This window comes from Zerene cesonia, chromosome 20 (genome assembly GCF_012273895.1).
Source record: "Zerene cesonia ecotype Mississippi chromosome 20, Zerene_cesonia_1.1, whole genome shotgun sequence".
In the NCBI taxonomy this organism is placed as follows: domain Eukaryota; kingdom Metazoa; phylum Arthropoda; class Insecta; order Lepidoptera; family Pieridae; genus Zerene; species Zerene cesonia.
The window spans coordinates 2,626,524-2,639,933 of record NC_052121.1 but is presented as its reverse complement, the minus strand read 5'-3'; the positions used below and the strand labels follow the sequence as shown (position 1 = coordinate 2,639,933).

Genomic DNA, 13,410 nt, shown 5'->3' with positions numbered 1-13,410 from the left:
TTTATTTGATACTCCATTTAATAAACATTACATAGATAGATGGTTATATTATTTAATTTTCGCAGCCTTATGCATATGAAATGAACCAGTCACAGTTTATCAGAACCCTTTCGAAAATGATCCGAATGTTTGACATGAATATTACACTTATTTACAAGTACGTTGTGAAGCCTTCATACAAAATGATTGATCTATGTAACATATTACATAATATATCTACATAAATAGCTTGTTAACAGCTGTTAATGTTTAATAAACAATGTTGTTAGAGACTACAATACTGATAAAACAGTAAATTATGACTCACTAACAAAAGGACTTTACTAAATTTAATACAAGTGAAAAATATTCGCATTGATACATATACATTTTTTAATTAAAGAGAATAACTATCTAGAACATATGCATTCATTTGACAACTTTAAATTTTATAAGGATATATTTAGGTATAATAAATTTTATTTTAATGTGCAATTAATAATTATAAATTATATAGATACACATAAAAAAAAAATTTAGACCATATTATGTATAAATATTTAGATAAGAACACGAATTACGCTAGAATTATTAAATTACTTTAAACATACATAGAATTTCTAAAAGTCCATTTGTTAGATAGTCAATAAATAAATAGGGCTAACATTTCATCAAATTTATCGTAGCGACTTCTAATAGCATTGAAAATGTGTAAGTTACCTTAGTTTTAATGGACATAGAATTTAAAACCTAAAGTGTATAAATACATCAGTCAGAGGGCTGCAAGCTATTTGTCTATCTACAATGTAACTGGTGTACTATGATATTGATATCAATCAACTTTAATTGAATAATTTCAGGTTTATCTGGCCCGATGCATAGTAAATTTTCTTAAAATATAAGATACAATGAAACGTATTATTAATTTCGGCCAACAGTATAATCGTTAATTTAAAATGATTTAACATTTTCATAGTATGTAATGCCATAACCAAGTCCATAGTACAGCAGTTAATCTCACCTTATCACTTACAACTAACAAACACTAAATCTAAATACTAGACTTGTTCGATTTCATATTATTCTCAATATACAACAATACAAACGTAGGCGATAAAGAGTCGCAAAATGCATTATAAATTCTTACATTATGTTCGCTTTAATTTATATTTAAATACATGGAAAATTCACTATAAATTAAGGAATGAACAATTTACCACGTTCCGTTGAATACTAATAGTCTTATCACCTATGATCGCTAAATGAAGTGTGAAAAACTTTAAACAAATCAATGAATATTATGATTTTATATTTAATAAGCTTTTCTATACTTTACATGGGTTTTAAATAGATTTAATACTCATATATAACATAGAAAATTGTCTAAATATAACAGGTTAATCAATCCCGGTATTATAGTACCGTTTGTTGTATGCGCGCTTTTAACTAAAAAAATCGTAGTTTTAAAATAAAATTGCAAATACTAAGCAATGCTTTTGCAGTCGCAGGGTTAAATAAACTTGTTTAAAACGACCCTTGTCAAATTTATACTATCCTCCGATACAGTTGAGTCGTATAGCGAATTTCGCATACTTAAGCTTGGTATAAGAAATTCAAGCTTGATGAGATCATTCGTTTTCTGTTTATTTTTCTACATCAATGCCAACTTAAAATTATGTACTATGCATTTATGTATTAAATTTGAATTGACTGTCTGTCTGTACGGTAATATAAAGCGTCTTGGAATAAAATGCTTTATAGCATTATTCAAAGACGCATAACTTTCTTGAAAAATACAGGAAAAAGCTAAACTATGCAAATAATCAATCCTATTTATGAAGTGTCATGTTTTAAATTTTATAAATCAAGATTTTTTTTTGTGTTATGCGTGTAGCATATAATTTCTTTAAGGGATATTTTTAATGTTAAACGCTTATTAAATCCCTGGCCTTATGAAAATAAACAAAGCAAATATTAAGCTAGGTAATTAAAACAAAAAAAAAATAGGTATAATTATTCGGGAAACCGAAACATATTGAAAAATAAGATATTACAAAGATTGGATTATCACAAGATCGACATGTAATGGAAGTTAACATTTATTTACAACGGTAATTCTTTCAAAGTTGTGACTTTAGTGCTGAATATTTACAAATATAAAAAAATAATACAAAATCATTATTTACATAAGGTTATTAAGATTTATGAATAGGTTAAAACTGCCATTTAAATGGACAGACCACGCCTACGATTTTTCTTTACATTAGGGTTCTAAATTAATCACTCAAATTCGATAACATATAATAACCTTGTATTGCAACAAATAATATTCCGGTGGTATGATTAATAACGCTCTTATTAATTATAAATTAAATATTAGTTTTAATAAAGGTATATTAATACAAGACCAGTTACGAACATAATCAATGTTCTGTTATTATCTAAGACGCGGTTTTTATATTTTAAATAGTATTTTCCAGAAAGATCTTCCATCGTTTTGATATTAAAAAAATCTGAGAAAGAAGACTTGACGCTACTCACTTTAAATCTATACAGCATTAAGTTTATGATCTCAATGTCGAAACATTATTTAGTCATGTATCTTTTAAATGATTTTAAAATCAATGCTGTTTTTAGTAGAATTCTTTATATTAGAAAACACCGAAATTAGTGACTATTAGTCTAATAGGTGTTTTAATATTTAATTAATGAAATTACCCCCTATATTAGGATTTTTACCGGAAATAGTAGGTTAATGATGAAATATTTTGTTCCTGTGAAAACAAAAACGTATGTAACATACATGTTGTAGTGTTTGGATAAACTACTTAATAGGTAATGAAAATTTAAGTTATACCAAGTATTTTATATGTGAAGTCACGGAGAATAATTAGTATAATTAGAGATTATTATGATGAATTATCTATCGTCGCCAGATAAGATACATCTAGACATCTAACAGTACTAGTGCCTTATTATAAACTTTCAGAAATTATTAAGACACGTTTCTGTCAAGTTTACAGACTCAAGAGTTACAATATGTATATTTTCCTAAAACTCGGTGTCGAGTCCGGTATCGTCATGTCCAAATTGCATTTTCAATTGCAACAGTAGAAAATATCAGAGTCACAAAATGTATCCGACGCTATTACAAACTTGGTCTCAAACTCGAGAGTCGAGTAAGTGATTTCCCCATAAATTTTTCTGCTGGCAACATTTATGTGGAGAGGTAAAGCCGATGGTAGTCGTTGGCGCCGAAGGCCGCGTTGCACTTGGGGCACTTCCGCTGGCGCGTCTCGTAGCGCGTGCGCAGGCAGTCCCAGCAGAACACGTGGAAGCACTTCGTCAGCACCGCGTCCTTGCGCTTCACCTGGAAACGTTATCAGTGACATTGTCATTGTAAATATAATGAAAAAAATTAAAACGAATGTCTCAGGACGCCCAACAGAAATGATAATTTAAGTATGCATGAGACAGGGAAGCACGGCAGACTGGCATCGTAACGCGTTACGTAACGATCAAATCTAAGCACTTAGCTTGTTTCTATAGTATTATATGTAGCAACTGGACGAAACTCAATTCGACCTATACATACGACGTTGATCGGAACAGAGAGAAATGTCAATAGAGCAATAAGAGCGCGGCGAGTAGACGGTTTTTTCTCGAGGTTGGTCTATTTGCTGCCTGCCTACTTTACTCGTCAGAAGTTGATCCATTGGTGACCAGACCCCTGTTCCCAGGCCCCAGAGCCCAATGGCCAGTGGGTGGCACGTACCTTGCAAGAGGGGCAGGTGAGGGTCTCCTTGTACTCGCGGATCTCTTCGAGCAGCACCTCGTCCATGCTGCTGCCGGCCTGCTCCATCTTCTTCATGCGCTCCGCCTTGCGCCGCAGGATCGCCAGCTCCTCCTGATACGCGAACATTCGGTTAGTTAACCTTTGGGTTAAATAATTCCCATTTAGGGAGGGAAAAGGGTACATTTTTTACTCACACATGAGTGTATTAACACTGTAGTTCTGTATTTATTTAATATAAATAAATATGGTCTTTTATAGGAAGGGAAATTTATCTGTTATATGTTAACTATCCTAACTAATCCATGTCCAAACAGCTTGTTACATTATTTACTTAGCAATACTCTCAAAGTTCCGTGTCAAATAGGAATTTTGTTCTTATTTACAATACAAACGATTTATGCTTCATATCATTTTAATAAATATTTGTATGAAGATATTAACAACCATTCAATTACTACATTGAAAAATGTACTTACATGTAGTCTTTTTGTTTTATAAGCCTCTGCTTCTAATGCACTTGTCTTCTCAGCCACCACCTGTTGTGCTTCTTTCATTTGTGCATGGTATTTTTCTAAATGAGACAATAGTCGTTAATATAAAAGAAACTTGTACTTTTTGAGACATCTGACAGAAGTGATGATTTAAAATAATCTAACTTTCATATTTATTGAGCATGAGTAGACTTATTTTTATATCAGTTAGGTACCAAACCTAACTCATATAAAAACTTCAACACTTTTTAGTGTCCCAGATATTGTAGCTATAGTTATTCGTAAGTATAGTTTTATTTATACCGAGATGCAGCTTCAGATCAGCGGCGGACTGCGCCGATTCGATGGCCTTCCGCTTGTGCATCTCCATGGCCTGCTGGCGCAGCAGCAGCTCCTTCTCGACGGCGGACAGCGTGGCCTGCAGCAGCCGCTCCTTCTCCTCCAGGCGGCGCGCCACCAGCCCCATCGACTCGATCTGCTGGTCGCGCGTCACCACCTGCGCACGCGCACACACACGTCTATACTCTACACTTTACATACACATCAGTGTATCGCTTCACCACATTGAACAGCTTCTATTTATTTCATATTATCACCTGACACACACACACTCACCCACACGGATATAGTTATTTATACAAATAAACATGACCGCTACTAAAACCTTCATCGATATACCATCTTACATCTATGGCCAACAATGTTCAGCTTAAATAAATACATAGGAGCTAAATGAGTACATAGTAGGTATACCTGTTCTTGCAGCAGCTGCTTTTCCTCCCTGAGCAGCTTGTGCAGCGAGTTGGCCTTGATCCGCTCCGACATCAGCTTGAAGTTGGCGTCGTCCTTCTCGCGCAGCTGCTGTATCAGCCGCGAGTTCTGCTCCTGCATGTCCTCGAACGCCTGCCCCGTTACCTCCATCTCGTTCAGAAGGGCCTCCTCCTCCTAAGGGTTGAAATGTATTCATTATAGCTTAAAAGTTGCTCTCAGTATATACTATTGTGTCACATACAAGTGACATAGTGTAAGTAAAAATAAAATAGGTGAAAACAAAATATGCAATTTTCTTATTAATTTTATTTCAATACAATACAAAAAGAAAGAAATATTTCAATACAAGAAGAATAGAAGAAAAAATACATAGTGCTTTTTCTTGGCAAAAAAAAATTAAAGGCAACCAACTATAATACAATTCGACATCTGTTCTATATCGATTTCCGAACTTTATTCCATCTCTACTTGATGTTAGCAAAATTTAAGCCAAGTAATTTAAATATTCTTAATATTTTAAAATATACAACTATAAATTAAATATACCTGAGAACCAGCGAAAGGCCTGGTGAACCCATGCAGCGGATCGGCGTTTGGCCTCGCACAGGACAACTGTTTCTGCAGCTCATACTTCTGCTCCTCCAATTGCTTGATCTTCCGTAACGCGTCTTCGTCCGCCATACGACGCTCGCGTTTACTCTCCTATAAAGGGAACGTAAGAAATTAAGTTTAAATCTACATTTATTTTTGAAATTCAATTAAATGAATTGCAACTAATTTGGACTAGAAACCTTCGAGTTTGTAATTTGAAGATTTTTGGAAAATTAGTAAGAAAAATTAACAGCTACTCTCGCAATCGGCTATTCAAAGTCGTCCAAAATAGTGTCCGGCGATGTATGAACCATTCATTGAAATTTGGTGGCAGTAATGTTTCAAAGTCTCTTTCGTCACTCATTAGAAAACTCTGCCTAATACACGCGGAGGCAAAGTGAGTGTGATTATGAGTAGTTGTTTAATATACGTCAATGTACATGATGATTGTTTTCGGGAAATTATTGGATTTGCATTAAAGAAAAACAAATATTTCACAAAAACATATCCATTTCATTTCACAAGAAGTGAAAATTGTTTCAAAAATGGCTGGTTAACCAATGCCACAAAAACTAGCCTAGCTTTAAAATTACTGAGCATATTTCATTGTTGCATATTATAATAAAAACTTGAAACAACTGTGTTAATCATTTAAAATTAAACAAATGAAGAGATACAAGCAAAATTCTTATTAACCTGCGCCATTTTGGCTTTCTGCCTGTGGTCTTCCAGCTCTTGGCGCGCTTTCCTCTCGGCGGCCATCAATTGCACCTTGTCCCTCTGCTCCTTGCTAACACCTTTATACATGTCCAATAACAATTTCAGCTCTTTTTGCTCATTCACTGCCTTCCTGTAATTATATAATTAAATACCTCAATAGTGTGTAATCATTGAAAAATCTGACAAGAATTATTTCTCTTGCTAAATGTCCAAAATTAAAACTTCTTTTTATTTACTTTCAACGAAAAAAAAATCCACATGTATGGTCAGTTTATATTTTCTAATTAAGAGATCATACAGTTGAAAAGTTTTATTTGTATAAAGTTTCTGAACCTATTTAAAAAATTCCACTTTCGATAGGTACATCTCTTTGAATGCTATAAGGTCTCTTGTACCACCTCGGGGTGAACGCTCGTCGCTGATAAAGTGCTGAAATATAAATATACGAATAGTGTGTAGACCGATGACCCACTTGAGCTGCTGCTTGAGATCCTTGATGATGAGCTCCTGCTCCTGTATCTTGGCGCGGCCGTGCTCCTTGCTCAGCGCGTGCTTGTTGTCGCCGCCGCTGCTCGCGCCCTCCTCGCTCTGCGCACAAAACGGGAAAACCTAAGGGTCACTCACCAACTAATCTAAAATATACAGCCTAAACTACTGAACGAATCGGGCTTAAATTTGGCATACAGACAGCCACTATGATGTAAGCAACCGCTAAGAAAGGATTTTGACACATTCCACCCCCAAGTGCAAATAGGGGTAGCAAGTATATCTTCACCAAGCGGGCGAAACGATGGGCATGGCATGGCAGCAACTAGAGTAGTGAGTGAGCAAGTAGATAGCAGGGTTTTATCACCTGAATTGAAAATACTCTTGATATGCTTAATTTTGTTTTTCATAAGTAAGAAAACTGAATAAAAACACTTCCGAAAATTCCCTTGCCCCACACAGGAATGAGCTGGTTAAAATCTATTCAAATTTCCATTTCAAATTATAATTATGAAATATCTTTAATTTATATTTTGAAAAACCATTGAGTTATCGAGTAACAAAACCATAAATATAATAAATAATATAAATGCCTAAAAATTGATAACTTCTTTTGTTTTTGGAAATGTTGATAGTAAATGAATCCCAATCCCTGAAGTAATTGTTAAAGAAATCTTCAATCTATTAGTATATAATCTATTGAATTAGATCTTATATTCTTTAAGATTTTTCTATATATATATTAAATAACTCGATGAAGTAAATGGAATTTTGAATACCTCTGGATCGGGTTCTTCCTTCTTCACAGCGAGTGGTTTCTCGTCAGGCTGCTCCTGTGTATTCCCGCCACGCGACGACGCCTCCTCCATTTCTTTACGAAGCTAGGATAATTATTTACAAAATTTTAAGAAATTCCATTGTGAACACATGTGAATCAAAAACAAAAAAAAAATCCACTTTTGGTGTTATTTTAGTGAGGGTGGAGAAAATTTTTGTTACCGAAGGTTTATAAATTGTATAAGTTGTTCGCTCCGGCTTCGCCCGTGGTACATATATAGCATATGTCACTGAGTAAAGACGCAGCTTTCAATGGCGAACGAATTTTTTAATTTGTCCAGTAGTTTTGTGTACAAACAACAACTCAAATTTCCTCTTTATAATATAATAGTTTATATTACAATTTCACTACTTTATGGGATGGTCACTAAATACGGCGTACCTTATTGAGCTCCTGACTAGTATCTTTATATTTCCTCTTATACCTATGCACCTCCCCCTTCAGTTGCTGGTTGTGATTCTGCAGCGATGTGATCAGATGCCGCATCTCCCTATTTATCGGACCAGTTTGTTCGTTCGCCGCGAGATTCTGCTCAAACTCAATGCGTAACATTTCATACTCTTTCCTAAGCTGGCCGAGGATATCTTCCAATTGTATCATTTCAGATCTAAGTGCTTTCTGTCTTGCGAGTTCTTCACTCTGCAATATTATATGAAAATTAATGAAGCCATTTTTACACAATAATTGACGGTAAACTATTATTATAATGAGAAATTTTTAAATCCTAATCCTGCCTCGTGATCAAATTTTTTCTATTCTTTCAAAATTTCTCATTTATAAAGCATTTCAATGCTATAAAACTAAAAATTAAATTTATTATTATAATGTTTAGTTATATATGTTATTTCATCGTGCGTCTATTGCCAGACAAACCTGCCTCCCATGATCCCATCTCATAGATCGAAGTCGAATCATAGTTAATAGAAGAAATTCGATTTCTATTATTTTAAATTTATAAAACAAAGTATTATGTTCCATACATACGTACGTATGATATTTAATAGGACAAACTTTATTTAGAGAACATGTGGGGTGCCATTTAGTAGACCATTAAGTACAACAACATTCTGTAACCTCAAAGTGATTTTAATTACATAAACGAAATAAAACTGACCAATTTATAGTTGTTTGCCAATTTATAGTGGAACTAACATAATTCATTGTTGAAAATCATAGTATCAACGGCACACTTTATAAGCAAATACCATATATATATATATATAATTGAACAATATATAATTAGTTAAATCCACACTGGAGAAGACTAGCAAAGGACAGTTCCCAAAGGAAGTTGTTGGACAAGGCCAATGCCAAAAGGCATGCTGAACTACGGCACATTTTACGATTGAACAAAATGTTTAATGTACTATTATTGTAAATTATCTTAGTTAAGAATAAATGGGCACATAATTTTTAATTGGTAACTACTTTTGAGGGTTTTGTAGGGTAAACCAGGACCCTTTTTATGATTACTAAGGCTTTGCTATGCTTCTGTCTGTCTGTCTGTCTAATGACAGCTATTAATATAGCACCTTGTAAATTGCGATAGCTAAGTTGAGATTTTCAGATTGTATGTTTCTGTTGCCACTCCCTGGTCATAAATTGGATAGATGGATTGAATGTTTTCTTACCTCCATTATTTCAATTTGCCTCATGTGTAAATTCTTTGCATTCTGCAACTGCATCCTGGTTTCATCAAGAGCTGTTTTCATTTGCATAGATTCATTATACAGAACAGAAAATTGACTCTGTAGGCATTTATACTCTGTTGTTTCCACTATCACTGATTCTGGTAATTGGCGAATCTATAATTAATATAAATATTTAAATTATTTAAAACTCCCTGTAATTTAAGATTATAATATTACTAACAATTTGGACCATGAAAATGGACCAACATAATGACCAGCATACTAAGTGCTAATAGCTATGCTAACAACTGACTGGATGGTTGGATTGGATGGTTGGTAATTCAAATAGTATGAAATTAAAATACATATCTTTAAAGAAATAATTTAACTAAATAATTCTTATAGTATATGCCCAAATCGTATACATCTACATTTATATTTAATTTTAATTAGATATATCTGTTATTATCTATATAATTCTTATTGTGTACGCCGTATTATGTACGATCATAACGTAACGGCTTCACTTCGATAGATTATAATCTACCAACTGACATATACAAACACATTAAACAAACAAGGTCCACAAAGTATAAACAATCATTACTCACATCCATTTTAAGCTTTTCAAGTTCCTTCAACGTGTCCCTGTGTTGTCGATGCAATCTATCAAGTTCAGCTAACCGATTGTTGGCGAGCTCTCGTTGTTCCTCCAACTCAGCAGCTATATCTTCGAGCTTCGCGTTAGCGACAGCAGAGTGCGGTGTCGGCGCACAGTTGGATGTTGTAGCGTTACCAGACTGATGGTAGCTCTTGAGTTTCTCAATAGCTTCCGCTAAATGATTTTCTAGTTTATCATTACGGGACCGTACCTGCAATAGCAGTTTAATTTGTTTTGCTTTAAATTGCTGGTTAATGTGTGTTTTGTGGTGGAAATAAATGAATTGTATTATAACTGGAAATAAATGAATCTAATTTAGGAGTTATTGTTGAAACTCCTTGTTTTATTTTTTAGGTGATAAAGGACATCTCTAAAATGAACTATTTGAAAAGCATAATGCAACATGCAATTAAGTAAAATCATACCCTATATGGGTTAATTAAACAGTACAATGAACATATAAATCATAAGTTTACATGTGCACAATTTTAATATTATTTAAAGTGAATACCTAATACAGATTAATAAAAATTATAAAACAAACAAAAAGAAAGCCCTTATAACTAATATATCACATACCTTCATTAATTCATACTGTAGATCATCAATTTGATTTTTCAATTCTGCATTTTCAGTGTCCCTGCTATTCACAGCATCTTGCAACTGTGCTACCCTTAATGTCATGGCATGATGGCTCTCATGCAATGTTGTGCAGAGTGCTTGTAGGCGTCTATTTTCGGCAGTAACTTCCTCATTGGTGGCTCGTATGACTTCATCAAGGGAAGGTGCTGGTGTGCCTTCTATAATTGAGAGAAATATTTAATGAAATCAAAATATTATTTAAAAGTACAATGATTATGTGTCAATTACATAAATTTTGGAAAATATCAAAGAATCAAGCATAGCCTTGATATTAGAGAAAGCATGATTAGAATTTGCTTTGATTATCAAAAACGTTTGTACATGTATGTATACCTAATGAATAAAATTGTATTTTGAATTTTATTCATTAGCTATATTCATATTCCATTTCTTCTATCTTTTTGAATATTAAAAAAATGATTAAAATAAAATGTAATACATGTTAAGTAAAACCGGTAGAATGGCACATTGGAATAAAAAAAATTTAGATAGATCAATGTCTCTATTTTCACAAATGAAGTACCCAGAAACATGATCAAACATGATATACAGAAATATGAACGTGAATTGATTGGCATTATACTTTGTATATAAAAACTTCTGTTAAAAAGAAGCATGCAAGTATGAGTGAAAAATGCAAGTTTTTAAATGCTTTTAATATACCTTTCTTAGAGTTCATTATGATAATCTCAAAGATAATTAACTAGGAGTAGACTGAAATGCTTGCCAGAGATACCTAACAGAAGACATACATGAATTCATTCCTTTAATACTTTACACTTTTATATCGAAAATTTATAGGAAACAAAATCTTAATACATATAGAAGAATTTTCTGAGCAAAAGTAGAGTTAAAAGCACCCGGCAAACGCTGTTCTACCTTACTCTTATCATTTAGGGGTATGAAAAATAGATGTTGGCCGATTCTCAGACATACCCAATATGCACACAAAATTTTATAAGAATCGGTCCAACCGTTTCGGAGGAGTATGGCAACGAAAACTGTGACACGAGAATTTTATATATTAAGATACAACTAAATGCATCATCATCTAAATGAATGGAATATTTTACCAAAGTATCTTAAAAGTCTGGATGTTAATATTTGTGAATGTGATACATGTTTCATTTAAATTATTTCTACAAAACAAAAGATGAAAGAAATTTAATTATCCAACCTCTTTCATTCAAATTTTTATCCATATTTATATTTAAATACATTATGCTGCTACATAGATTACTAACCTTCCCCTTCGCCCTTAATAGCTCTCCAAATTTTATCATTCCTCTGCTGTAAGCGATCAAAAGCCTGAAGCACTTTAGCTACGGCCCGTTTACTAACTTGAACTCTATTGGCTAGTTGGGCATCAAGTTCTTCTTTATCCCATGTAGAAAGCTGCATGAGAAATGATGTGGTAGCTTCATTTTCATCTAAAAGATAATGCTCTTTCAGTTTTCCATTTTTGCAATATTTGTTAATAACCAAATATCTAATTCTCCTTATATATCTTGAAGTAATAAAAATTAAACTCAAATAAGCATAATAGATACTACAATAATCACTTTATACAAATTACATGAATATTCTATACACATAGAGTTCAAATATATAATATAGGAAAAAAATACTTTTATTCTCTGATTCATCTGCAGTCTCTGCATCAAAACGTTGTAATAATACTCGTATGTCTTCATTTAATAGATTCCAGTAACGGTTAACAACACATAAGACGGCATCATCCTGAGTCTGCCGCTTTTCTAACTGTTCTATTCTGGCTCGCAACTCAGCTTCACATCTGTGACGTTGCTCTATTCTCTGAAATGTTTAATATTAAAATTGTTCTTATACTATTCTTATCAAGTAGATATTTATAAAGAACATGTTCCTATGTGAACACACTCAATTAATAAACATACATTAGAGTATTTCATTGTACAAGTATAATATGTAACACGAAAACATAAATAAGAATAACAGTGTTGATGCTTACAACCACAACAAATGCTAATGACGCCAGCTGATCATTAATAGCTTTTCATTACATGTTTATACAATTTATTATGGCTTACAAATCGAAAAATTTAGTTATGACAGTGTTTATGTCAAGTGCATTCGATAATCACCTGGGCTAACTTTTTATTCTGGAACTGAAGGACTTTTATGTCCATTTCTTCCAGAGTTGAAACGGGGCCGATCAAGTGCGGTTCAAAATGTACTTTTTTGATAGGCGGCTGGCTGCTGCCATTACCGCTTTCTTCGGCCGAACGTTTCGACATCTTGATCTAAAATATTTACGAAAACGTTTAGTTTGTGAAAACACCTTATTGATTTATATAAATCAATTACTAAAAAAGCTGTTTTACATGTAAGAAGTAACGTTGAAAACAATGGCCTCGTTATTTGGTTGGTTAATACACTTACTTGCTTGTCAATAATGACACCTTAATTCAATTACTTTATATTATAAAAGTAAGGCTATAAGGGGCTTTCTTGTTAATTGTAACGATGTAATTTATCATTTTTCCTTAGAATTCATAGGAAAGGATAAAAGGAAAAGAATTTTGTTTTAATAAAAATAACCAACTCGACTAGCCCCTTCGCTATGAAATAAATGAATAATGTTGCTAGTTCCGACTTTCATGTTTTAACTTTTACATGTTACCAGGTGTAAATATGATTTAGAAATCTTTAGTTATTTTTTATGAGGGGACTGAAAAGATAAATATATACATTGAAGAAGATAATACATTGAAAGTATATGTTCAATCACTATTTATCAATATATAAATATTAAAGACATTTAA

At 33.0% G+C, this 13,410-nt stretch overlaps 1 protein-coding gene across 1 annotated transcript; it reads right to left on the bottom strand.

Moving 5' to 3' along the window:
- Positions 1 to 13,235, bottom strand: LOC119834934 (E3 ubiquitin-protein ligase Bre1). The gene is made up of 17 exons (XM_038359480.1): positions 13,028 to 13,235; positions 12,730 to 12,888; positions 12,235 to 12,421; positions 11,851 to 12,036; positions 10,544 to 10,764; positions 9,915 to 10,175; positions 9,304 to 9,477; positions 8,054 to 8,311; positions 7,614 to 7,715; positions 6,821 to 6,936; positions 6,325 to 6,478; positions 5,584 to 5,739; positions 5,020 to 5,211; positions 4,570 to 4,762; positions 4,252 to 4,346; positions 3,755 to 3,886; positions 1 to 3,349 (listed from the first exon to the last, which is right to left on the bottom strand). The coding sequence occupies exons 2-17, from the start codon at positions 12,880 to 12,882 to the stop codon at positions 3,197 to 3,199; spliced, it is 2,733 nt and encodes a 910-aa protein (XP_038215408.1). The 5' UTR covers positions 12,883 to 12,888; positions 13,028 to 13,235; the 3' UTR covers positions 1 to 3,196.
- Between the last annotated feature and the right edge of the window lie 175 nt (positions 13,236 to 13,410).

Bases quoted from the DNA above. Each gene is read 5' to 3' on its own strand.
- LOC119834934 (XM_038359480.1), bottom strand. From the start codon at position 12,882: ATGTCGAAACGTTCGGCCGAAGAAAGCGGTAATGGCAGCAGCCAGCCG. The intron at 12,422-12,729 runs GTGATTATCGAA...TAAACATTTCAG, and splicing joins AGAATAAAAAGTTAGCCCAG to AGAATAGAGCAACGTCACAG. The intron at 8,312-9,303 runs GTAAGAAAACAT...ATAATATTGCAG, and splicing joins GGCAAATTGAAATAATGGAG to AGTGAAGAACTCGCAAGACA.